Below are 26,312 nucleotides of genomic sequence, written 5' to 3' on the forward strand. Positions count from 1 at the left end.
TCCTTTCGAGACTCCGCTGACTTCCCTTCGACCGGAGGACTCCAAGTCGCAATTCGGCCACGTTCAGCTGCCAACTTCTGGTGGACTTCGAAAGGTGGCACTTTAGGTTCAGGCATGACTAAGATCCCTGCCGCGTTTAAACAGGTGCTGCTGAAAGGACCTCCATACCTCTGTCCGTATTTCAGAACCTCCTCGTATTGATAATCAACCTACCGAAAGAAGAAAAGTAATTTTTTTCTATTTGACAGTAGCTTCTAATATTAATAATTACAACGTTGGCGGGAAGTTTGTCATCGGATACTGCCGACACACTGAGGCTGGGAATTGAGAGGAATTCCGAGTTCTGCATTCCAAAATCAACATCCCGACTTTCCTCAGCCTAAGAGAAAATCTTTAATTAACGGTGCTCTCTCTCAGAAAGATTTTCTCACCAATGGGATGAAACGGTTATAAAACTGATCTTTTGAGTTCTGAGCATCAACGTAAATGCCTCTGTCACCCGTCACTGAAGAGGCCGGTTCGACGCTGCTGTCGTTGTTGTCCTCAGCTTCTATGCCGCCATCTTCAACTGGACTTTTGCTGTCAACTTTCCTCTGCACAGAGTAACACGTCCCTTACAGTGCAACAGACATGAAAGAAAACTGACCATAGCATCATCATCTTCATCATTGTCATCATCATCATCATCTTCATCGTCATAATCTTCGTCGTCATAATCTTCATCGTATCTGAATAACTTTATATGAGCCCCGTTGACTCGCCTTGGCTTTCCATCTTCCATCAGCTCGTACGTGCCCTTTCCAAGGCAGCGCGCGATTTTAACTTGTCCTGAGCCGCCAAGATGTTGTCTTTCGCCTTCTGAAGGTCTTGTTGTCGTCGCTGCGTGAGAATATCGACGTCACGAGTGTTGTTCTCGTCTACTGAAAGCAATATGTCCTCGGGCGCTTCTTCCTCCATTTCGACGTCGATAGGAAGACGTGCTGTTCTTCCGAGCATCAGTTGAAATGGAGGGTATAGCGTGGACTCATGGCTTGACGTGTTGTACGCATAGACGCACGAATCAATATGCTCGTCCCATTCCACTTTCTTCTCTCCGACAAGCTTCACAAGCATCCGCTGCAGCGTCTGATTGTACCTCTGGACGAGACCGTTTCCCTGCAAATGTATCCAAAACTATGAACATAAAAATGAGCATTGAAAGTGTGAACCTGCGGGTGATAAGGCGTAGTGAAGATGCGCTTCATCTTCAAACGTCTCGCAAGCTCGTCGTCAAGCTGGTTCTTAAATTCCGTACCATTGTCAGACGTCAAAACGGCGGGTATTCCCATTCTCATAAACAGCTTGAAAAACCACCTAATGACTAACGACGAAAAAGTGTGGGTTTTGGCTGCACCTTGTAAAGTGCCTTTGCCACGCCAGCGGCTCTTTTGTCTGGCAGAGGGATGGCCTCGACGAATTTCGAGAAGTAGTCGCAGACTGTCAAGATGAATCGATTTCCTTGACTGGAAATCGGTCTGATTGGGCCGACAAAGTCGATGCCAATGTGGTGCCAAGGGGATTTCACTGGCACCGGATTGAGTGGTGGCTTCTGAAGCTTCATTTTCGGGTTAACCTAAGAAATTCCTATTAAATCATGGACTTGGCACTAAGGGAATTTGCCTTTTGACAAGCTTGGCATTGCTGTATCTAAAGAAGGAGATATAACAACGTGCAGAAAAGGTGTAAACGTTTTACCATGTCCTTCACCGCACCCACAATACCGAGCCAGTGGAATCGTTCCCAGGGTTCTCGCTACGTGGGTCGGCGCGGGTCGGGCAAGCCCACAGTTGCCTCTTGCCGACCCACCGGCGGCCTCACCCGACCCACGCTACGCAGAATTAAGTTAAATAAATCTTTACTGGTTGTTAAAGTAGTCGTTCTCAGCTTCTGCTTAACGAGTCGTTCTGTTAACGTAGCAGCTTTTGCAGTATCCGGGTATCGTTGCTTTCCCGACTGTAACTGAGTCATGTCCATTCATGGCTTCTTTAAGCCGGCTGATGATGCTTTTCCGTCGTCAAAACGACCAAAACCTCTTAACGATTCGTCCAGCGAGTCGTCCAGCGAATCGGACGTCGACATCTCAGCGGTCGATTTGGTAGAGGCAATGTCCAGCGATGAAGGCGATGTCGAGCTGCTATCGACAGCTGGCAAGAGTTCGTCTTCAAAGAAATCTCGAAAATCGTCGTCGTCAACGTCGTCGAAGCAATCGGGAGGATTTCGTTCGGAGTGGCGTGTCGGTCGAATGGAATGGCTTCGTTACGATAGCCAAAGCAAAGGCATGCTTTGCGTTTTGTGTCAAAAGCATGACAAGACCGCCGATCGCGCACCGTGGACGAGCATTCCATGCACGAGGTTACGGCTCGAGAGCGTCAAGCGGCATGAAAAATCTGCGATCCATCGACAGTGCGTCAAGATGGAAAACGAAAGCCAACGCTCAAACGTAACAGCGATGGTCAACCCTCAGATCGCTTCGAGTGGAATCGAGGATGCATTTGCCTGTCTTTACTTTCTTCGCAAGAGAAAAATAGCGCATACAACAAATTTTGAGCCTCTCATGAATTTTGCGGAATACCTAGGCGTCAAAATCAAGGAAAAGATTGGCACTGCAAGGAATGCGTTATATACCAGCGAGCAGTCAATTCACGAAATGATGGTCGTCCTCGCTGAAGTAATTGAAAATGACATTCTTTCAAAAGTGAGAAAAAGCAAATTCTACTCGATCATGTTGGATGAGACGACAGACTGTACTGTCACAGAACAACTCTCTGTTCACGCTCGTTTTATCGATGAAGAAGGCAAACTCTGCTCCTCATTCTTAAAGATAATTGACCTGCTCCAACCTGAAATTGAAAGCTTGGATTCAGCGGAAGAAGACACAAGGATTAGTGCTGGAGCGGAAACGGTAACAAAAAGAGTTCTCGACTTCCTCGATGTTCACTCTCTGGACGGAAGTAAAATTGTCGGAATTGGAACGGACGGGGCATCTGTAATGATAGGCTGCCGCAATGGTGTCGTCAAACGTATGCAAAACGTATGCAAAGCCGCTGTTGGAATTCATTGCGCAGCCCACCGTTTGAATTTGGCGTCGACGCAAGCTGCCAACTCCGTGCCGTACGTGAAAAAGTTCAACTCCGTGCTGCGACAACTCTTCGATTACTACGACAACAGCGCCGTGCGATCGGCAGGTCTCGAGGCTATTCGAAAGCTTCTTCAAGAAAAAGGCAAGCTCGTTGCACCTTCTCAGACACGGTGGCTTAGCGTGGAGAAGTGTGCGAGCCAAATTAAGTCGGCATTTACTTCCCTTGCCGTTAGCCTTCAAAGAGAAGGAATCGAAAGATCTGACGCAAAAGCGCTTGGGCTAAATGCGCTTATAACAGACATACGATTTGTCAAGACTCTCTTACTGATGTGCGACGCATTGCCTATAGTGTCCCATCTTTCGAAATGCTTCCAATCGTCAAGCGTCGACTTCAGCATGATACAACCAATGATATCTTCTTCTCTTGAGGCAATAACAGAGCTGAAATTGCAGGATGGAAGGAACATGCAAGAGCTGCTCGACTTTCTTTTACGTGTTGAAGGAGCAGGGATTGACATCAAGCATGCAGCAAACTTCACCGACGCACAGTTCAAAGAGCAAATCAAGATGCCATTTCTGACTAATCTAATTGATAATATCAATCGCAGATTTGCCGAAAGCAATATCCTTGCAGCTTTTTCAATCTTTAATGCGAGCCTGTTGCCATATACCCAAAGACCAAGTCCAAATGAAGAAGAACGCCGATTGTCGATGCAGTATGGCAATAACAACGTCAGCGTCTTGGCAGAGCAGTTTCTTCCCTCTGGAGCCATAGAAGGCGTAGATGAGTGCCTTCAGGAATGGTTCACCCTGAAAGCATACATGAGGAAGAATTGGGTGTCATCGGATTCCTCTATGAGTCAAAAGGAAGTGATAGAAAAGCTTTGCAAAGACTTCACGCTCATTCAAATCTTTCCGAATCTTTCTCAACTAGCCAGGATATGCCGCACGTTGCCAATCCATACTGCTGACGTAGAACGATCGTTTTCTCAGCTCAAGCTCGTCAAAACCCGAATTCGTAATCGACTGAAGGAAGACACGTTGGATGCATTACTACGGATTGCAGTTGAAGGTCCAGATGTTGACCAGTATCCTTTTCACTCGGCTGTGTTACTGTGGGCCAAGAAAAAAAAGCGGAGGATCTTCCGCGATAGATGAACACTGAAATGCTTCGTCAGTAGGACTCACTGATCTCGTTCAAGTCGATTAAAACATTATATAACAAAATAACGACGCCCATCAAAAAAAGCCACGCCCCCTAAAAAATTTTTCCGCGCCTTTGGCGCCGACCCCCACCCATATTCCCCTAGCGAGAACCCTGCGTTCCGTAATTCGAACGACAGTTTTGTGAACTCCCATGTGCCCGGATGTTGGGTCGACATGACAAGCGCGAACAATCTGCGGCTTTTCGACGCTACTCCTAATGCAACGCAGCTCGATCAACTATAGATGTCTAGGTGTTATCCAAGCGAAAGTAACCAAAACTGCATTACCTGGCCGCGAAGTTTTTTGAGATAGAACAGTTGTCCGTGTCTAACCCGGAAAGTCTTCGCCCTTCGCCTCACACTTCGCTTCGCGTTGTCCGTAGAACCAGCGGGGTAGGTTTGCTCTGTTAATTAAGTAGAGAAAAACGGCATTAATAATGTCGAACGCACCTAGTTCACCGAATTCTTCTTCGTCGCTCATGACTCAAAAACCGGAAAGATAGTCCTACGCAATAAATTCAAGCGCGGAAATCCAAAAGAAGAAGAAACACGTGCGCTTACCAGGAGGAAAAATGGCGGAATTACATGCGCAATCAGTCCCTTCACGCGCTTTAGAAGACGTAATTCTATTTCGGTACCGTAGTCTAGTTCGAATTCGTTGCCTCTCCAGTCCGTTCTGCCAGGCGATATAAGGAAACGTCGCCGATCCGTGGACGTCAGCGGTGGAACAGAAATCGCTAGACTAGCAACGCCGGATCGCCAAGCTTACTTCGAGCTCCCAGAAGGTATTACAGGGCCTGTGTGTCAGTCAGAGGTCCGCCGCTTGTCGCAGAACGTACAAACTGTTCCGGACACTTTTTTCAGACCCGGACAATTTGTTCCTGAAAAAAAGTGTCCAGCCGGACACTTTTTTACCCGGACACTTTTTTCGTGACAGTGCGCAGCGCTATGGGAGACTCTCAAGTCAGAGTTCGTAAAATTCCTAGCTAACGAGTAGGAATGGAGAGGAATCGCCAGACGATTTGAAAGTCGTTGGAATTTTCCACGTCTGGGAGCCATCGACGGAAAGCACGTCATAATACAGGCCCCGTCCCATGCTGGTTCTTCGTATTATTCCCCGAACACCAGGGCGCGCGCGGGCTTCGGCAAACGTGATCGCCCAAAAACCAAAGTGTGTCTGTCTGTCGGTATACCCTAACGTCACAATCGCACTTAGGCGAATCACAGACACAGGTGCCTTTATGACATCACAGCCATTGTGATGTCATACTCTCCCGTATCTTCAACAAAATGTACATAAAAGGTGACGTCACAGTAGATAGGAACCCCGGATTGTGTTTAAAACTTTTCAGGAAGGAGGACAGTGCACCCACGCATGAATGTCCCGCGTGACCTTCATGCGTGTGTGCACAGTAAATGCCGCGAAATTCAAAATCTGTACATCGCGCGTACTTCGCGGCTATTCGCAGGGTGTTAGGAATGTCTAGTCTACTACGTAGTCGAAGATTTTGTCAATCGGTTGCTTACCTTTCGCGTAATCGCCTTCCATTGCCAAAAAGGCAACTTTTTCGTTTCCAGCCTTGGATCCCGCTGCAGCTATTCGATGTCTTTCGCAAAATATGAAGTTCTTCTAAATTCTTTAGCATTGGTCGAAGCGATTTTTGGTCCGTCTCCTTCATCATCCGCAATTCCGCTTCCAAATTCGGTTGCTAGGCTCCATTATTAGACCCTAGGCTTCGTTTCGCGGCTTCGCTCCTGCGCGAAAAGACGCGGAAGAAAGAAAAAAGTATTGGTCGAAGCGATTTGGCTTTCCTTTTTTCGTTCGTGAGTTATTGCTCGCCGAGTCGTCGCTAGGAAAGCCTTCCTCGACATCTTAGCGCGCTTTATGAGGAATGGCAAATACTGAAAGATTCACCTTTTCCTCAGTCGTGAAAGCAGTCAAGCTCTACTCCGCTGCAAATGACGTCGCCCTGTCGGTCCCAGTCGTCCTCGAATGGGATCAATTCAACAGACACGACCGATACGCTGTATCGGTGTTTGCGAGGTGCCGCGGTCGTCGAAAAATCGCGGGGCACCTCACAATAGACGACGCCGCCAAACTTGGCCCCTATTTACGGCGCGGCACGTTGACGGCAGAGGGGTAGGCAGTCTAATCTTGTCATACGTTTATAGGTAAATATTATTAATACCTTTTCTGTAGTGCATTTTCAAGTGGTCCATACGCAACGCTGAGCCGCTCTTATCAGCATCGTGTGGCCGACGTCGTCGTCACAGTCAGCGGTAAAAAAGAGATCGTCGACGAATTTAAAAAACTCTTAGTTGTGTGGGTGTCCATGGCTGTTAAAATATATGTATAAAAACGTTTTTTCGAGACTGAGGGTTGGGCCACCAGGCGTCACGTGCAAGTCAGGAATCGAACCTGACCATTCCTCATTCACTGACAGTTGTGTCAGTGGAACTGCATTAATTAAGCAGTGTCTCTTGCTAAATAAAATAATTAATATTTAATAATTGGGGTCCAACCTTAATACTCGTCGATGCGATTTGTATTTTTTGAGAGCTTCTTTCACTTCGCTGACATCGGTTACTCCATTCCTATAAATTTCAACGTATTCACGCGCTTTTCTATAAAACTTACGTATCCGATCGATTGGGACGTCGTCGAGTGCTGGATTGACGTGAGATGTAAGTGCTGTGATGGAGTAGTTGCATCGTCGTCTTGTTACCCGTTTGGCCTCCGCCCAGAGCTGCTCGATGGGGTTGCATTCGCAGTGGAATTTTGGAAGAAATGTGGCGAAATGTCCGGCGTCCCTTGCAATCTTCTCTACTAATGATGGCCTCGTGACTTGATAATTCCTTCTCCATGTCCGGCCTGAGCATTCCCTCTCTGTATCGATTTCGTAGTTGTAGACACGCTTTCATTCCAATATTTTGTCCATTTGAATCTGTCATAGAGAAAAAACGACCCTCCCACATAGTATCCCTCATAAATGGTGTATTTTTCCCTCCCGGACCCACGTTCATGCGTTTTACGTTTAATGCGTCAGGACTTTGTATTGTGTGATTAGAACTTTGATCAAATATCCATAAAATATCATAACTACTACAAGGGTACTTAAAGCTAGCTATCTTAACGGCGTCACTAAACTGAGAAATAAATTTACTACTATTCCAATACCCATCTCTATTCTTCCCATATCTAAGTATGACTCTAGCTGCCTTTTAATGTTAGGGTGTGTGCGTCTAAATAATGTATACTCATCATCAGTAAGCCTAAGACAACCACAATACTCATCTATAAAATCAGATACCATTAACCCCGTTCCCCTATTCTTAGGCCTAATGCTAGTTTGATCTTCTAAAGCCCACATAAAAGTTTGATCATCATTACTCTGAAACGAACACTCATCATGAAATATAGTAACTAACTGCTTTTCTGCTAACACATTTCCTACATTATGTATACTAGAAGACACAGACGACACATCTGAAGGTGGGGGTGGGGCAAGTGAGATGATTCGAAACTACGTACATACTCTATATACTTATTACATATAAAATTATTAAAATATATTAGAATATAAATGCATGCATGTATGTATGTGCATGCATGTATGTATGTATGTATGTACAGTATGCATGCATGCTAGGGTTCGGTACTGTAGGTGGTGTTTGCTACAATTAGTACTAACTAGCTGAGTACCCGGCTTCGCCCGGGTGTAGTTCCCAATTGATTACTTACGGTGTGGTTCCCAATTGATTACTTACTTATTGGCATACGTGTCGGCGTTACCCAGGCCACACCACGGGGAGGTCCGTAAGCCACGTGGCCCAAAAATGGTGGCCTCTTTCCAGGCGTAGGATAAGATTGCAAAGTTAATTAAGAGGAAGGTGGGGCTAAACGACTTCGTGGTAAACTAAATTTGCTGTTTTGGAAGTTTCTACGCGAGAGCAGGCGACGTAGAATTGGCCGTGTACAAAGCATTTTGTCTGAAGACTGAGGTCTACCATTTTCAGCATTTGTCCTTGCGATTTGTTGATCGTCATTGCAAATGAAAGCCTCACGGGAAACTGAAGTGTTTGGAACGGGATGGTGCAATCGGAAGGAATTAGGGGAATGCGCGGAATAAATACACTCTCCTTCGTATTGTCCTGTGCATATCGTCACCTCTATAACGTTGGGGCAGAGTCGCGTGACGGTAAACTTTGTTCCGTTGCATAGCTTGGAAGCGTCGATGTTTCGCAGAAGCATAATAGGGGCACCAACTTTTAGAGCTAAGGTGTACGCAGGAAGACCGGGGGGATTCAGGAAATTAAGAACTTCGGTGGGATAGTTGACTGCATCGCCTGGTTTCATAGTCGTATCGACGGCGAGATAAACTTTTTCGTTTTCTGGTATGAGCTGGAGCATAGTGACGTTTATTTGATTGACGGCGTCATTTCGAGGAGCTAGAATTGCGCGTTCGCCAAGCCAAGCGGTGTCTTTGTATCGCTCCTGAAGTTGAGGAAAAACGGCTTGTATGAGTTCGTTAGGTGATTGGACTACTGTGCCGCAAGGTACGTTGATAAGACCGTCTTCAGGGCCAGTGGGAATCCTTCCATTGCCGATTTCCAAGAGTAACTCTGCATAAGAGCCTGACTCGCTGTCTCCGTACAGATGCACTCTCACGTTCGTTGTCAAACGCATAGTTCGAACTTTAGGACAAATGGGGCGTGAGTATTTCAGGCATGCGGCATTCTCGTCGGCCTTTGTTCCTTTGGTATAACAGGCAACGTTTGTCTAAAGTCTCCTGCCAGTATTAGAGGCAGACCTCCCATGAGTGTGTCGTTGTTGCGAATATCTCGCAGGGATCTGTCTAATGCCACGAGAGCTTTTTGGTTATGGTGCATTCGTCCCATACCGCGACTTTGGCCAGGGACAGAAGTCGAGCTCTCGTTGTGTTTTTCTGAATGGTGCACGTGGGACGCTCGTAGCGACTAATGTCGAGAGGTAGCTTGAAAACGGAGTGAGCTGTTTTGCCGCCGGTGAGAAGTTCTGCTGCAATTCCGGACGAAGCCACAGCAAGAGCAATGTCGCCTTGCGATCGTATTTTATCAAGGAAAAGATTGAGCAAATAGGTTTTTCCTGTTCCTCCTGGTGCATCGAGGAAAATGATTGTATCGTGGGGACCTCGAGCGACGTATGCAAGCAATTCATCGTAAATGTGTCTTTGGTCCTGCGTGAGAGACCGTTCGTTCCTTGCCAGTCGTTCCTGCAATTCCGCGGTGTTATAAGAGTATTCGGCCGCAATTTCTCTGGGAAGGCTGTCGTCCTCTTGTCCAGAAGACTTCAAGAGCGATCAGGACTGGGCAAGTGGTAAGCGCTAGGTGGCTTTCCTCCAGGAAATGACAGCAGCCTGTTTTCGATGCAAAGTAATGCTCGATTGAAAATTGCGTCTGTGTACGGTAGCGTGTCGTCGTTTGCGCGTCTGCGAAGCGTTCGGAGGAAATCTTTGGCCATCGCTCCTTTGTGTTGTTCCCATAGACGAAGAGGATCGGAAATTTCGCACATGTGAAGCATGATGGCAAACATGTCGCGAATTTTGTGAGGACGATCGGTGACAGTGGCTTCTGTGAGTGCGAGGTGCCAATGCCGATCGTCGGCCAAAAGTCCGCGTTCTCTGCACGCTTCGGCGTACGTATCGAAAACGGTAACGTTTACTGTGCGCAGGTCTGCGAAAGACGTAGGTCCTCGAACGTGGAGCAATAGAAGTCGCAAAAGATAGCATTCGGTGTTTTTGGGGTGAACCGCGTAAATGCGTCCTAAAGTTGTCGACTTTCTAATGCCGTCAGTTTCGGGCACGAGGTGACCTTATATCTGCCACTTTTTTCACCGATCTGTAGTATCGCGGAACGTCGATGTATAGTATAGTTTTGGCGAAATTGTCAGTAGCGCAGAGCTCGAAGAAACAGGCCAGCGTCGTAGCAGGAGGTTCTGCTGCACGGTCCGGGGCGTTCTGAACGTTAAACAGCATTCTCTGACCGTTTTCTAGATGAACGTGAAGTTGTTCGACTGCTGGAAAGTGGTCGTTAATGTGAAATTGCAACATGCGCCAAACGCCTTCGTTTGTACTAATATATCTCGCTATTTGGTATCGCGTGATTTCGTTGTTCCTGTGCCGATTTGCCAAGACGACGACAGCTTTGTCTTTGCCCTTGTTCAAATAGGCCATGAGGTATTTCAGCGCGCAAATGGACCTGCAGTATTCGACGTTCACGTGGCCGTCGAAAGTGCGAGATAGAAATGGACTGTACGGAACTACCCACCTGTTGTCGACGTGAAATCTGCCTATGGTCGTTTCTACTCCACCGTCTTCTGGATATCGACGTCGGTATACGGGATAACCGTTGAGGTATGTGATGCTCTCGCGCAAAAACTGTCTTGGATAGTGTTTGGTGCATTGGCCGTCTTTCATGCAAGGAGATCTGGGATTGAGTTGGCCGCAAGGTCCGTGAATCATGTGCTTGGTTATTGTTCCGAAAAGTGCTGGGTCTTCGTTGGGGTCGGGAAGTTCGGCGCTTATGATGCTGTCTATTTGATCGGAACGAATTTTTTCTACCATCCACGAGAGACAGTGTACGTGAAGTAGGCCGCGCTTCTGCCACTCGATCGTGTAAACGTGGCACCGCTTGATGCCGTAAATGTGTTGCGTGTCCACGAGGTACATGAACCTTTGAACTTTCAAACGGAACACTCTGGCTATAAGATCGTGTCGATTTTTTGGCGTTTGTCTCGGAAGGAGTTAGTCCGTAATTTCTGGCCAATTTGGATTGCAGGTCATGGTTATGAATAAATCGGGAGCTCCGTGATGCTTGACGTACGTCATTGCGTCTTGGCATTTTTCGTGCATGTATCGAGGTCCTTCGGTAAATGACGACGGTATAACGACCAATTGGCCAACGTTGCGCACGTCGCCGTCAGTTTCGACTGCATCCCTTAGCGCCGTGTAGGAGGCAGCACGAAGTTGTTCTTGGTTTGTGCGGATGTGGTTTAGTCTGTTAGTGTCAAGCCGCCCAGCGCTACGCCGATGAATATTAACCCGTTCACCGTCAAATTTCGTCACTTCCGGTCACACGGCGCGCGCGCGCGTAGCCCGCGAAATTCAAAATAGCGTCCGAACAAAGCAGCATTCTGCCTGGCAACCTTTGTCAATTCGAATGCCATGTGTCTTGACAAGATCGCCATCATTGTCTCCATTACTATAGCAACGCCAAAAAATTTAAATTTTAAAAATTTTAATAAAGTTTTTGCGTGAGCCTTACAATTTGTTTGCGCTTCTTTTGGTGTGCTTCCTTAGGCATTGTATCATTTACTTTCAGCAGCTTTGACGCACTATTGCTAGGCAAACAAACCGGAAGTAACATCAAATCATCATTCAGACACCTAATACGACATAACAGACGATGAAAAACAAACAAAAGACAGTAACAGTCATTGTCTCCTACAACTTCTTCAAAGTGTGGTATTCCTGAAAGCAGTTGCGGTCAGGAGCGACACAAAGATGGACGTCACAGGTAGTGCATCGGGTAAATGGCTCGTGACGAATTTTCTTCTTTAGCCTTTTGCTTTTTCGCTGCCGCGAACGCATTGCAGCCGAGATCGTGCAGACACATGTAGATGGGGTAGCGAAATATCTAGCCTGATGTCTGGGCGTTGCCTCTTTCTTCCTCTTCGCTTTCGCGAAGAAAAGTTGCCGATCAGTGCAACGCCAAGTTCCAGACGGAACTCTCGATAATCGCGTTTGGATCGTCCTTTCTCGGTGTGCCTTGTATCGCCGATTCTCCCTTCTATTATATAGGCGTTTAGTAAGGCCGCTTCCAAGAGATAAAAGGCAATTCTGCGCCAGCTTTTCTTGCTTTTTCTTCCGACGTTGTACAATGCCGTCATTTGGTCGCCTCTGTCGACGCCTCTCATGTGTGCAATGTACGGCGCGAGAAGAGGAGGGCACTCAACGTCGATGAAATCCCGGCCATCACGTCGTGGTATAGTAGGCAACGTTCCGTCTGCGAGCCTTGGAATATGTGCCGTTGAAAGAAAATGAACGAAACGCCGGTCAAACCATACGCACGACATAAGATGCTTTCTTGAGAGGTAGCGGTAGAATCCCCTTGGTGCGTTCCTCTTTTTTGGTAAAATTTGTTCGCAGAATCTTGGGAAAATCTTTTCTGTGAGGACGAACGGTTTCGCAGCAATAAATAGTTTTGTCCCAAAGAAGATCAAATAAAGTCGGCGACGAGTAGAAATTATCGGTGTATAAAACGTGTCCTTTTCCCTCCATCCCTTCCATCAAATCAAGCACAATTTGTGTTGACAGTCCGTGCCCGCCTGCAGCAGCATCTTTCTTTCCGGTGTATACGTCGAATTTGTATGGTGGCCCTAAAGGGTCATTTTCAGTACACTGTACATTGTACATTGTATATTGGAGAGAAGGCACAGTGTGCAATGTAGAGTGTACATTGTAGAGAAATCACAGTCCACAATGTACAATGTACAACGTACATTGTACAACGTACAATGTACAATGTACATTGTACAACGTACAATGTACAATGTACATTGTACAACGTACAATGTACAACGTACAATGTACAACGTACCATGTACAGTGTACAGTGTACAGTGTACAATGTACAGGGTTGAATGCGCAATGTACAGTGTGTAATGTACAAAATGGTGCACGAACACACGAAGTTGCATTTAATTTGCTATGTCGAATGGAAAAAAATTGAATTGATCTACACGCTATGAACGATATATTGGACAAAAACGGCAGCCAATTTTACTGCGTCTTCTCCTGCAAGGCGTGCAACATCATTCTCACCCATGTTATACGTTTCTAGAAAGTCCCTAAATACGCTCTTCAATTCCTCAGGGACGTGTAGGAGGCGCGAAGAATTTTGCGTAATTGTTTTTCCGTAATCAAGAACGTCGTGGTCGATGCGTTTTGCGCAGTTTCGGCTGCCTGTAGGTAAGGTTAGGGTTAGGGTTAGCCGTGAGGCCTTTGTTACGTTATACCGAATATTTCGGGAATGCGGTATAGGTCATCTGGTGATGCTCCTCGCTCGTGCGGTTTCAATCGTTGTTTACGAAAGCGATGATCATTCCACGTTTGCCTGAAGTTGTCGAGATCTCTTTGAATTACAGGCCACAGCGCTAGCCTCATGCAATCTCTACGTGGTGGGAATACCATATTGGAGTCAATTTTAATTTCATATCAAACCTCTGGATTATGTCGGAATAATCGACAACTCCGCTAATCTTTAACTCCTTGCATGAGTTACAGTGAAACATGAATTTCTTTGATAATCAAAGAAATCTTAGTACCTTTAGCATTTCCATCCACCAATTAGCAAAGGTTCTTCTTATTTGTGAACACATTGCTTCAATTCGTTGATTGAAAATAGATCGTCCTTCTCTATAGCTTTTTTCTCCTCGAAGAGCGTCTACGTCGTTGTGACGTTGCATCATTTGGAGTGGTGCTATTAGGCTGTGCTCTGTCCCCCTGTCTGATCGTATAATTGTAGGACAGCCTAAAGGGACAACCGTTACGTCGGTGAGTTTATCCAAAATTTATTTACATTTTTCCTTTAGGCAACAGTCGATATAAAGGTCGGCCACTTGCCGTGGATTCTTGTTGCTTGATATCAATTTGAGCCATAAAATTTTACGGGAAAATCTGCAAAAGACAATTACACTTTCTTGCGCTGTCGAAATACAACGTACCCATCAACGCAACCGTGAATGTCAAACCGGTACGTACCCATCGATGTGCCAAACGAAGTTTGGCCCCTTCAAATAGTGGTGTTAGATGTATACCCTAATAACAATAGAGGAACGGTACCTGAGCTGTGTACTGGCGTCGACGAAAACGGCGTCTTCGTCTGAAGTCAACTCCAACAGGGTCCAGAATGGCGACAATCTGGCGTACCAGTTCCCTGTCACAATTTTGTAGGAAAGCATAACATGATAATAGTTTTGGCGTACCTCGGCACTCTACGATTGAGTTTCTGCTGAACGAGCTTCCATATGTGTCTATAGCCGGCGTCTCCATGACTGGATGACAAAATTGCCTAAAGAAGAAATGACAGTGCGGAAAGACGACGTGGGCAAAGTCGCACTTGCACTTGCCGAAGTATTCTACGAAAAGACGCCTTTTGCCCAACCTTTCGCCGAAGGCCTTTTCTTCTGAGATGTCGTTTCAGAGTTGACATACTACAACGAAAAGAGACAAACTACATCCCAAAGCATGAAAAAGTGCGAATATGAAGCAGCGCACCTTAGGTGTACTCCGCTTCGAAGGCTCAAATGAGCTAGAATCGCTGCGTACGATTTTCCTCGCCGGAAATACTCTCTAATGCGACGCGACGTTACGTTGGAAATCTAAAATCACGCTTGATCAACGTTGCTGAGGTCAAATTACTGATATGAAGACAAACCATTTTGCTGGAGGAACTACGCATGCGCCTACAGTTGCTCATTCGTAAGCTTCATTCCTTTGCGTTTCTCGACGATTTATCGTTCTTCGTAGTCGTTTACTGCTTGATCACGTTGTCATTTATGTACTGCAATGCGTAAGGGAACGAAGAAAGAGTCCGGTGATGTTGTTCGAACGTTTTTGGCACGGGAATACGAAGACGGGAGGATCGAAGAGATTGACGACCCGGACAGAAGTGAAGGTGAGACTGTATATGTTCCTAGCTGCTAGATTGGCACATTCTTTAAACAGCGGCCCGCAAACAGGACGGTCTTGAGCAGCTGTGAAAGAAATATTCCACGGTTCGAAAAGGAAAGGCATTTAGAGTTAAGGCAGATAAAGAAAAGGCAGCAAAGGGACGTGCAAAGCTAAAGCAGGGAAAGGCATGGGAAGATGCAGACAGCAGCAGCAACAGTGAATGCGAAAAAGTGCATGACCCGTGATCTATTGACGTTCACTTTCACATCGTTTATCACTAGATGATTGAATTGTATTTGTATCCAAGAGCGATGAATAGAAAGCCATCAGGAGACATTTCTCTGCGGAAAAGTGAGGAATTTCCACCTGACCTGATGATTCCATCGGTACATTTGGGGGAGACGACAACGCTTGACGACATCAAAAGGAAGGCATATGAATTATTCTTCTCCGATAAAAAGAAATTCCCAGCGGCGCGGGCTACCGGTATCCATGCAAATCATCTGACAGTAGTGTGCTAAGCTCATTTTGTAGGCATTTTGCTGTTTCAGTGTCACCATCGAAGCCACACCATCATTAGTAGCAGCGTCATTGATCCAAAGGCAAAGAAGAGCGCCCCCTTCACCCTTGGAATTTTCAAGCTTTCGCAAGGACGAAAAAATCCAACAATTTTTGCAGCCTTGGAACTCGGTCAGTCACTTAGTTAGTTACACGTTTTAGCTCTTCCGTTGAAATGTGGAGATCATTTGTAGATGATGATGACGACAAGCCTCTTCCGGAACGCTTCACAGAGATTTTCACACGTGTCCGTGGTAGGCATTGTAATCAAAGGTGACATTAAATGGCTTTGTTACATTTGGCCTAACTGCAGCGAAGCCTGACGGAAGAAAAGTGCGTGAAGACGAGGAGAAACGCACGAGACAAGGATTCGTGCAGATAGACGATGACATTAGTGTGAAAGTTCTTTCAGGCGACAAAGGTGAAGAGGATTTATATATTCTTATCATCTGATGTACAATCTGCAATTAGATGTTACACACGAACAGACTGCTCCGAATGCAGTGTCATTATCAATGGCAGGATTCAAGCTAGGTACATTACATATATTACAATGATGTCATAGACGACTAATCTCCTTGACAGAACGTGAAAACATTGCATTGGGTGACAAACTAGGACGCGGCGCTTTTGGCGACGTCTATCGCGCGTCAATGGCTTCTTCAGAGTACGCCGCGAAGGTGATAGCATTTGAACCGAATGAAAATCACGACGGCGAAGCGCGCATTATGGCGTAGGTTGCTGCAATGTGAGTTCATAACGTCGTAAGGATTTCTTTTTAGGAAACTGAACCACCCGAACGTCGTTCGCTTTTATGGTTTTGTCAGCGACGACAAAGGGGTTATATTGCTCACAGAACTTGTCAAGGGCGGGGACCTACACACCCTGTTGTTTTGTCCAGACCAGCCGGTTTGTTTACTGGAATATCCGTTTTTACCACGTACAGCTTCTTATTTCTTCAGATATTGACTGACAAAGATAAGGTCGCCATCGCCGTGCAAACTTGTGCAGGATTGATCTATTTGCACAAAAACGATGTAATTCATTTCGATATAAAGTCTAGCAACATCTTGGTGAGACTGACATGACGATGCTAGACTTGGACAATGATTTTTTGAGTTCCAGGTAGCGCTTCCGCAAGTTTGCGCCAAGATATGCGATATGGGTATATCGCGTTTGTGCGCAAAAACGTGTTACACTATGAAGCACCGTCGAGGCACATATCAGTACTCGTCACCAGAGATATTCAATCCTGATGAGAAAGTGACGAAGGCAACGGATATTTGGTCCCTTGGAGCAGTCATGACTGAACTTTTCGGTGATTCGGAAGTTTGGTCTGATGCCACTGCCCAACAAATCATAGGAGCAATTCAAGGAGGTTACAATCGGCCCCCGACAGGGCCGACCACTGCTCACTTGCCACCTGAGGTCAGAGGCATTGTCGAAAAATGCTTCACTTTTGAAGTGTCAAATCGGCCTAATGCCGAGGACGTAATGAGGGACTTGCAGCAGCTTTCGCGACTCTCACATAAGCGCCTGCATGTGAGAATCTCCGAAGACGAGTGATTTCAGCCCCGGTAATGAGAACGTAATGATACAAACGGAATCTAATTTTTTTTATAGATTGTTTTGACACCTTTGTCTCCTGGTGTTTGCGAAGAAGTTTGTAAGGACCAAATTGAAGCCGCGATCTTTGGCGGTGCGTTGAAGATTATTAGTCATCTAAAACCTGAACTTCAGTAGTGATGCAACCGCTTTTTCGTTTTGGGGGGTTAGCGTCACTCTGCAAATTTTTCAAATAATACTCTGAGTGAAACAGATGTTTCCTTTTTGCACGCCGTCTGAAGTAAAATGTTATAAAACGTACAACGAAGTTTGTCAAAATGTATTTTCACTTTCAACAATGTGCTGTGTACATGTTTACTGCACATTGCACACTGTACAATGTTCACTGCACATTGCAAGATGTTCATTGTACCTTGCTCTTTGTACATTGTACATTGTACATTGTACATTGCACAATGTACACTGTACATTGTACTTTGCACACTCTACATTGTACACTTCACATTGTACATTGTACATTGCACACTGCACATTGTACATTTTGCATTGTACATTGTACATTGTACATTGTACATTGCACAATGTACACTGTACATTGTACTTTGCACACTCTACATTGTACACTTCACATTGTACATTGTACATTGCACACTGCACATTGTACATTTTGCATTGTACATTGTACATTGTACATTGTACATTGCACACTGCACATTGTACATTTTGCATTGTACATTGTACATTGTACATTGTACATTGTACATTGCACAATGTACAATGTACAATGTACAATGTGAAGTGTACAATGTAGAGTGTGCAAAGTACAATGTACAATGTACATTGTACATTGTGCAATGTACAATGTACAATGTACAAAGAACAAGGTACAAAGAACAATGTACAAGGTACAATGAACAGCTTGCAATGTGCAGTGAACATGTACACTGCACATTGTTGAAACAAATTCAAAACTTTGACAAACTTTGATCTTTTTTATAATATTTTGCTCTAGATGGATGGCTTGCAGAACGAAGCTCTAGCTGTTTCATTTAATGTGCGAGACCATCAAGAGCGCGAATTCGAACACAATTTCGCTACTTTTAACCCGCAAGAAGAGTAGTCTCTAGACCGGAAGGGAGCGATAATTTATATATACCCCACTAATTTTCCCTTCTGATTGGCTCGCAATCACGTGCCATCAATAAGCGGATGTCATTAAACGTCACTAATTAGATTTTCACCTTCCTAATTAGTGTAAGGTAACGAATAACTTAATTACGTCCAATCGTCACCGCTCCTAACCCTACCTTCTAACCCTACCCTCTAACCCTAAAGGAAGTGTTGCGGAAAAATGGTGCCTCTTGACCGTGTGCAATTTCGCGCACAAAGTGGTTTTGACGGAATCTTTTTTAAAATCTCCGCAATCGTTTTACCAGATTTTACGCACTCATGACATGAGACACCTCTATGCAGCGTTGGCGCAGAACTATCGCTTTGGCTTTTTACTTCAAACTGCCAAAATATTGACGTTATTTCAGGTCCATTCTCTTCATTGGTAAGTGTAGAAACTCTATCGTTCTTTCTACAAAATAAAAATAACTTACACATCCCTTCATTTTGTAAAATATTCCTTATTTCAAAATTACCTATTGTTCCTCAGCCTGATCAAATGACAGAAATGTGGCAAGAATCCTTTCGTTGCTTGAGTTAGGTATTAGTATATCGGATCTTCATCCAAGCATGAAAAGTTGATAGTACTTGCTGCGACCCAATGTTGTTATCAATATTACGAAGAGACATAGCGGCTTGTATGGAACGAAATAATAAATTTTTAAGTACCAGGTACTGTACGTCAAACTCTTTCACCGAACGAAGAGATGAAATGCCTTATGATATCGATAACAAAGACGTGACAGGATGCAAAGCGCGCGTATCCTGCGTGTGATGCATTTTCAAATTGTACCTTTCCCAATGCAAATCGCAAATTGCGCATTGTACATTGTTCACTGGACATTGTACATTGAACATTGCACTCTAAACATTGCACTCTGCACATTTTACATTGTACACTGTACACTGTACACTGTACACTGTGCACTCTACATTGCACACTGTGCCTTCTCTCCAATATACAATGTACAATGTACAGTGTACTGAAAATGACCCTTTAGGGCCACCATAAATTTGTATATATATCCAGTAGACGATTCCGATAATACAAACACCTGTTTTGATTATGATCATGTATATATTACATAATTTTTGCAAACCTTTATTCCCCATTTCGTTGGCTTGTCTTTCATATATTGGTTGTAGGAGAGCCGTCCTGTGAAAGGGATCATCGCTTCGTCTATTGTCACTTCCCGTTTCAGATCGTACTCAGCCTTGAATGATGTTTGCAGCAGATTGATTAGTGGTCGTACTTTTTGCAGTTTGTCGTAAGCCGGGTCGCCTCTCTGCCGCTCGCTTGCAGGATCGCACACATGAAAAAACCGTAGAATTTGCATGAACCTATGTATGTAAATCAGGAAAAAATTCCAATCAAAACAATTATGCTTACCTTGTTAGTGTCATTATATCAGACAAATTGCTCTCCAAAATGGGAAATGCCTTCTGCCAATAATCTTCTATGCGAGGAAATCGCATATAGCCCATCAAAATCAATAGGCCAAAGAAGGCCTTCATTTCCTAAAAATCACTGTAAAAAATTGTTAGACATGTCTCCTGTGTACCTCGACAACAACTGGGCTCCAAGTTCGACTATGACCAGGTGTATATTTTGCTGCAGCATACAAGTTTGTGTTGACCACCAACAGTTCCCAAACCACCTCAGTGAAGAAAAGACCAAAACATCTGCAGAAATTTGAATAAAAATTCTATTGAGGAAAAATATATTCTTACGTGATAGCGTCAATTTCTCCCGCAAAAATTCTCGAAGGACCGTCCCTTGACGAAAATTCTTGTCTGTGGACGTCATCCCAATCCTCCGTCCATTCGTCCGAATCGTCCGAATCGTCGCGTCGATTCTGTCGTCTTCCACCGCCTGTACGACGTCCTCGGCCGCGTGTTCCTCCTCCACGAGGTCTCGCCGTCGCTCTCGGACGTCGAACGGGTTCGCCGTCGTCGCTCCGTGAAACGGTAGCGAGGTTCGTCGTCGTCGTCGTCACTACTGTCGTTGTCTCTATCGCCGAACGCCAGGAAGCTGCCGTCTTGAGCGGCAACAAGATCGGCAAGACGCGTGCTAAGGCCTCGAAACTGGTATCGGGGTCCTTCGTCATCATCGCTACTGCCGCTTTCATCGTCATCTTCACTAGGTGAATCGGATTCCTCAGCGGCAGCTAAAAAATAATTAGAATCAACTATGCTTTGCGTCAAAAAATTTTACTAGCAGGAGATTGCGAATGCGACGTCAGAATCGATTGGTCAATCGATTCATTGACCAAAATATCATCTAAAATAAATATTTCTTCAATAGAAGAAGTTTCTAATTGGAGAACATTACCTTGCGCGATCGCGAGAGGATCTCTTGAACGATGAGGCATATGATCCTCGAAACTCACCGTTCCGTCTTCTTCCAGTTGGAGGTCTTCGGCGTCTCCCGAAACGTCCAAAATAGCAGCCGCGGCTTCTTCTGCGTTCATAGCGATGCGAATGAATGAAGAAAACGCTAGCGATGCTCTCTTTTAGCGCGCGCACCTTTTTCGAAAACGGCGATTTTTCGAGCGAATCGCAACATCTACGTCTCACGCGAGAAAACTGAGCTAAAAAATAGCCTAATACATTCAATCAGAGAGTCAAACGTCTAAAACAAGCCAAAAAACGACATCGAAGAAAATAGCGCTCGCTAAAAAAAGAACATTTGAAATATTTCAGTTTGTTTCACTCTAAAAAAATTGTAAAAAATGCACGAAGTACCCAAAAGCTACAATCTACTTCATCCACGAAAATACAAGTGTTTTCAATCCTTTTCTCCATTTTTTGCGTTTTTCTGATGACGTAGTGTTGTGTTGACGTCATTTTGGGGAACATGGAAGCCTCTACGCAAATTTTAACGTCAAACGGTGTTCGAAACGATAAAACGTTCGATTGTTTCAGTTTTGTTTTGAAAATCAGCCGATTTCTGCCGTTTTGGCCGATGTTTTGGTCACGTGACTTTAGTAGCGACGACAACAGAGACCCAGTATACCTTCATGCGTCTAATCCGGCTACACGGGACGTTCGTGACGACGTAGACAAATGCGCGAGCGCGAAACGCGCTTGAGTATTCTGGTATGACACATATGATACATGTATTTAACATTAAAAAAATTGTCAGAAAGGGTTAAACCTTGCTCTTGAACGTCGGAAGAACTCTTTCTCATTTATAATGGAAAATCCGTGCCCTTCAACATAATTACGACGACGTGGAGCAATTCGCTCAGAAGGAAAACATCGCATAGAAGAAGTGGAATTCGATAATTTGGGTAACCTGCGTTCGAGAACACACACGTAACAACTCATTCACTTAATTAAACAGGTAGCGCAAGCTATTACAAGACTTCTCGATTTTTAGCACATAGTCTGCGGAATATGTCCGAATCCTGTCATTTGTCAGACAGTTTTTTGCAAAGTTGATATTACAAGATGAGTGTGTTTTATTGGAATGACTACACATTTACACTATATACAAGGGTTTATATTAAGTGACAACGTAATAGTTTGCGACATCTTTCATACTTCTCAGTGAGACGTCACAACAACCAGGACGTTTGGAAGCACGACTACTTGACGTGACGCGAAGAGGCGGTACGGTAGGAGATGACGATGGAACAGAGGCGTTACAAGCTGATACAGCAGCAGCGCGGGAAGAGGAAGACAGAGTAGGTTGCAAGCGCACTTGATGCGGCGGCGGTTGACGCTTTGGCGTAGGCAGCTTTTCAGGCTTTGTCATGACGACAGGCGATTGTAAAACAATCTGCGGAGTAGGAGCAGGAGGATTGTTTTTTTGTTGTGGCGCGGAGTTGTCTGCGGTTACGACAATAAAATTTATTTTTAGACTTGACAAGGTACGAGCGATTGACAAGTTCCTTAACGCAAAGTGCGCGAGTCTATTTAACTTGACCGGGCGCTTGATTCAAATTGTTTGTCCTGCAACGGACTACAGAAAAGACAGTATGTCTAATCCTCTCCCCGCCCAACCCAACGAAATTCTTACTTTAAATATAACGGTTTCTTGCAAACTCAGAAATCTTTAACGACTTCCAGTCGAACGGTCCTTCCTCAAGGAAGAGGAAGAGGGAAAACAGCCTTAATGACTCCGTGTTTCGATGGTTCTCTATATGGCCATGCAGAGAGACGTTCCGGTAAGCGGGGTCACTGCTGCAATGTGAAGCCAAAAAATGCAGATCTGCTCGGTGATTCTGAATTTGAAACTGTTGAGCTCGGTTCTCCTTACTATGATCCGCTCACGAAGGATTCAGAGGCCAAACTGTCTTTAGTAGAAACATCTACTCGTTATATACTGTACTACCACTAGGACGCGCGCTAACTGTCCTACTACTGAGGCCCTCACAATTTCCCTCCTTCCCGGAGTCATGACCTCATGATTGGACTTCTACGGCGCCTAACAACCACAGACAACACTGACACATCGGAAACATCGAACTCAAAGACGAAACACAAGTACACGGCCTCCGCTACGGGTGAGTGTTCACGACTTGTCCCATTCGGGTCCGGCGAAACGCGTAGGGCAAGTACCTGCAGTACTTCGCTGCGGACGTAAGGCATCGGCGTTCAATTCCCTTCTAGGCCTGAATTCCTGAACGTCGTTGGGGTCGGCTTCGCTGGACGAATCAGTGAACTTCTCCTCCGAAATGTCGTGTTCCTCCGCTTCGTCGTCGTGTTCCCAAACGTCGCTTTTGTAGAATGGAATCATTCTTTGGACGTGAACGGTGAGCTCTTTGCCCAATTCAACGTGAGACACGGAGTATACCACATCGGATTTCTTCTCTAGTACGCGATATGGGCCTTCAAACCGGGGCGCGAGTTTGGGAGACAATCCTGGTCGGCGATGTGCGGAATGCACCAAAATCAAGGACCCAATCGCGAATTCAACCGGTCGATGCTTCGAATCGTAATACCTTTTCCTAATCTCGTCGACACGTTTCTGACGCTCTCTGGCCGACTGGAACGCTTCCCGAATTTTCTTGGTGAGGTCGATTCCGTACTGCATCACATCCTCTCGTATAGCTGACTCCGGACCGTTGATCCACTTGAGTGGGGAGGCGTGCATCGCGGCCGTGGACCAGGTAGAACGGCGTGTTTCCTATGGCATCGATGATGCTCGTTCGGTAGGCAAATGCGATTGACTCGAGGTATTCGTCCCAGTCCGTTTGATTTGCTTGCACGTAGGCTGACAAAGCGGCGGCGACGTATTGATTTATCCTCTCGACCTGTCCGTTGGTTTGCGGATGATAGGCCGTCGTAAGTATTTTTTTAAATCCCAATCGTAACGAGATTCGCTCTAAGAGTGCCGACGTAAATTGGCTTCCTCGATCGGACAGCAAACGCTTCGGACAGCCATGACGTAAGACGATGCTCTCGATGAAAACTTCTGCCATAGTGACTGCGGTGATGTTGGGAACAGCGACTAGTTCGACCCAACGTGTAAATCGATCGACCATCACGGTGATGTACCGATTTCCCCAGGCCGTCTTTGGTAGTGGGCCGAATATGTCAATGCCCACAGTGTGGAAGGGGACCGGTGAGCTGAATAATCGAAGCTCTCCTGCAGCCTTGTTTTTCGTCGACTTCCTCTTTTGGCAGAATTCGCACGATCGGACAAATTCTTTAATGTCACGAGACATGCCTCTCCAGATGAGACGCAACTTTGGCTCGGACTTTCCTGTATCCGAGATGGCCCGAAATGGGTAACGAGTGAAGAGCGTGAAGTACTGCGGCTCTCGCGGCGGAAGGGAGGACGGAAACGCGAACCGTATTCCCGGAAACGGTCGTCTTGCACATCAGAAGTCCACTTCCGGTGAGGTAGTATTCTCCGGAGATTCGTCGAGCCACCTCCACTTCTGCCGGCACAGCATCCGGATTCGGATTCGTCAACCACATCCGTACGGCTTGGAGCTCGGGGTCTGACTTCTGCAGATCGAGTAGCTAGCCTCGGATACCCAGACTGAGCCGCGCGCGCTAAAGCTTGGCTTCTCAGTCTGGGCAACTTTGTACAGCGCGGCGGTTCCTTTGTTGTAATTGGATTACAAATTACGTCACTCCTTTCGCATTGGCACGCGACTTCCCGAACCCTGTTGGGAAGCAGCCGAAGACGTAATAGCCGGTAGAAATGGCTTTATGCTCTGACGTTGTTCGTCGTTTTTAGTTTACGTTCAAACAAGAGCGATTGCTTCGTCCATCAGGCTAACGCTAACGTTGCGCTACAAGGTCGTAATTTGATAATGAAGCTCGTCGCTGATTGTCCACTCTCTCAGCGAGGCTCGTCGCTGATTGGTTTATTGGCAACAAAGAAACCGCCGTTCGTAAGGGAGTTGCCCAGACCCTCTCTCGCCCCGGTAACGCGCGCGAGAAGGGTCTGGGTTTCCGAGGCTAATCGAGTAGCGAATCTTTGTTCGGGACATCGGCGATTGCGAGAACTTGGCCGGAACTTCTTCCCGGCAATCGGGAAAATGCGTCGGCGTTTGCGTTTGCTCTTCCAGGTCGATGCTGGATTTCGAAATCATAGGGCTGTAGTCGGTATGTCCATCTAGCGAGTCGACCACTGCTCTTTTGATTTGACATCAACCACTTTAGGTTACGGTGATCCGTCTGGACGTTGAAATGTGAGCCGGCGAGATATTTATGGAAGGGTTCGCATCCATAGATAACAGCATAAAGTTCTTTCTCCCTGACGTCCCAGAATCGTTCCCCGTCTCCTAGGGTCTTGCTAGCGTAAAAGATCACGCATTCTCCGCGACTGGGGCTGTCCTGAGCGAGGATAGCGGCTACTGCGTAATCGGACGCATCGGTTTGAAGCAGGAACGGAAGAGTCCAGTCTGGGTGTGTCAACATCGGCGCGGTACAGAGGTGACTTTCAATGATTCGAAAGCATGCTGCTGTTTTTCCTTCCACAGGAACGGCGTGTCCTGGCGAAGTAGTTCTGTCAAGGGTTGGCGACATCGGCGTAGGACTTGACGAATCTTCTGTAATACGAGGTAAGTCCTAGGAACGTTCGCAGAGTCGACCTGTTTGTGGGCCGGGCGCGTGAATCGACTGCTGCAACCTTCTTCGGATCAACGGCAATTCCGTTCGGCGTGATGAGAAATCCGAGGTAACGTAGCTCGCGGCTTCCTAACTCGCACTATGTGGGTTTCAATCTCAGGTTCGCCTTTTGAATCGCTCGAATACGTTTCTCAAATCGACGAGATGCGTCTCAAAGTCACGTGAATAGACGAGGACATCATCGATGTAAACCAGACAGATCCTCCAATTCAGTCCGGCGAGTATTGAGTCCATGGCCCGTTGGAATGTACTCGGTGCATTGCAGAGCCCGAAGGGCATGACCAGGAACTCGAAGAGTCCGGCGGGTGTCGCAAAGGCTGTCTTCTCGATGTTGGACGGTGCGATAAGAATTTGCCAGAAGCCAGTCTTCATGTCCAGGCAGCTGAAGTATAGGTTTCCGGCGAGCAAATCCAGGTTATCATCGACGCGAGGTATGGGATAGCGATCCTTCTTCGTGATTTCATTCAACTTCTGATAGTCCACGCAGAATCGTGCAAATCCATCGGGCTTGTCAGCCAAAACGACGGGGCTTGACCACGGGGACTGCGATTCTCGAATTAGCCCACCCTCGAGCATCGATGACGTTTGGCGCTCGATCTCGCTTTGAACAGGCGGAGACACGCGATACGGCGGTCTGTTCACAGGCTGTGCATCTCCCGTGTCGATTCGATGATAGACTCCATGGATTCGTCCGATGTCTTCGGGGCCCGACGAAAATATTCCAGCGTAGGCATCAACTAAGGCGGAAAGTTCTTCAATTTGGTTGTCCGTCAGCTCCTCGTTAATCTTTACAACTCCGCTTGGCTTCCATGAGTGATCCTCCGGCGTTGTCTCGAGTGTCTTCTCCTGCTCCGTGCTCGGCGGTTTCAGAATGACCGGATTTCGATCGCA

The 26,312-nt window shown here is 46.1% G+C and overlaps 4 protein-coding genes across 4 annotated transcripts; 2 read left to right on the plus strand and 2 right to left on the minus strand.

Moving 5' to 3' along the window:
• The first annotated feature begins 2,005 nt into the window (after positions 1 to 2,005).
• On the plus strand, positions 2,006 to 4,276 carry LOC136189043 (zinc finger protein 862-like). The gene has a single exon (XM_065976881.1). It carries the CDS (start codon positions 2,006 to 2,008, stop codon positions 4,274 to 4,276), a length of 2,271 nt encoding a protein of 756 aa, XP_065832953.1.
• Positions 4,277 to 9,179: 4,903 nt separating this feature from the next.
• LOC136189044 (uncharacterized) lies at positions 9,180 to 11,030 on the minus strand. The gene is made up of 3 exons (XM_065976882.1): positions 10,166 to 11,030; positions 9,743 to 10,035; positions 9,180 to 9,575 (listed from the first exon to the last, which is right to left on the minus strand). The coding sequence occupies exons 1-3, from the start codon at positions 11,028 to 11,030 to the stop codon at positions 9,180 to 9,182; spliced, it is 1,554 nt and encodes a 517-aa protein (XP_065832954.1).
• Positions 11,031 to 14,930: 3,900 nt separating this feature from the next.
• LOC136189045 (uncharacterized) lies at positions 14,931 to 17,336 on the plus strand. The gene is made up of 9 exons (XM_065976884.1): positions 14,931 to 15,039; positions 15,788 to 15,847; positions 15,907 to 16,014; positions 16,065 to 16,127; positions 16,179 to 16,326; positions 16,376 to 16,502; positions 16,556 to 16,666; positions 16,719 to 17,084; positions 17,217 to 17,336. Exons 1-9 carry the CDS (start codon positions 14,931 to 14,933, stop codon positions 17,334 to 17,336), a joined length of 1,212 nt encoding a protein of 403 aa, XP_065832956.1.
• Positions 17,337 to 18,729: 1,393 nt separating this feature from the next.
• On the minus strand, positions 18,730 to 20,800 carry LOC136189046 (piggyBac transposable element-derived protein 5-like). Its single transcript, XM_065976885.1, has 8 exons — positions 20,662 to 20,800; positions 20,545 to 20,610; positions 20,249 to 20,497; positions 20,061 to 20,202; positions 19,892 to 20,012; positions 19,720 to 19,847; positions 19,583 to 19,670; positions 18,730 to 18,741 (listed from the first exon to the last, which is right to left on the minus strand). The coding sequence occupies exons 1-8, from the start codon at positions 20,798 to 20,800 to the stop codon at positions 18,730 to 18,732; spliced, it is 945 nt and encodes a 314-aa protein (XP_065832957.1).
• Positions 20,801 to 26,312: the final 5,512 nt, after the last annotated feature.

This window comes from Oscarella lobularis, chromosome 7, assembly GCF_947507565.1.
Source record: "Oscarella lobularis chromosome 7, ooOscLobu1.1, whole genome shotgun sequence".
Taxonomy (NCBI): Eukaryota; Metazoa; Porifera; class Homoscleromorpha; order Homosclerophorida; family Oscarellidae; genus Oscarella; species Oscarella lobularis.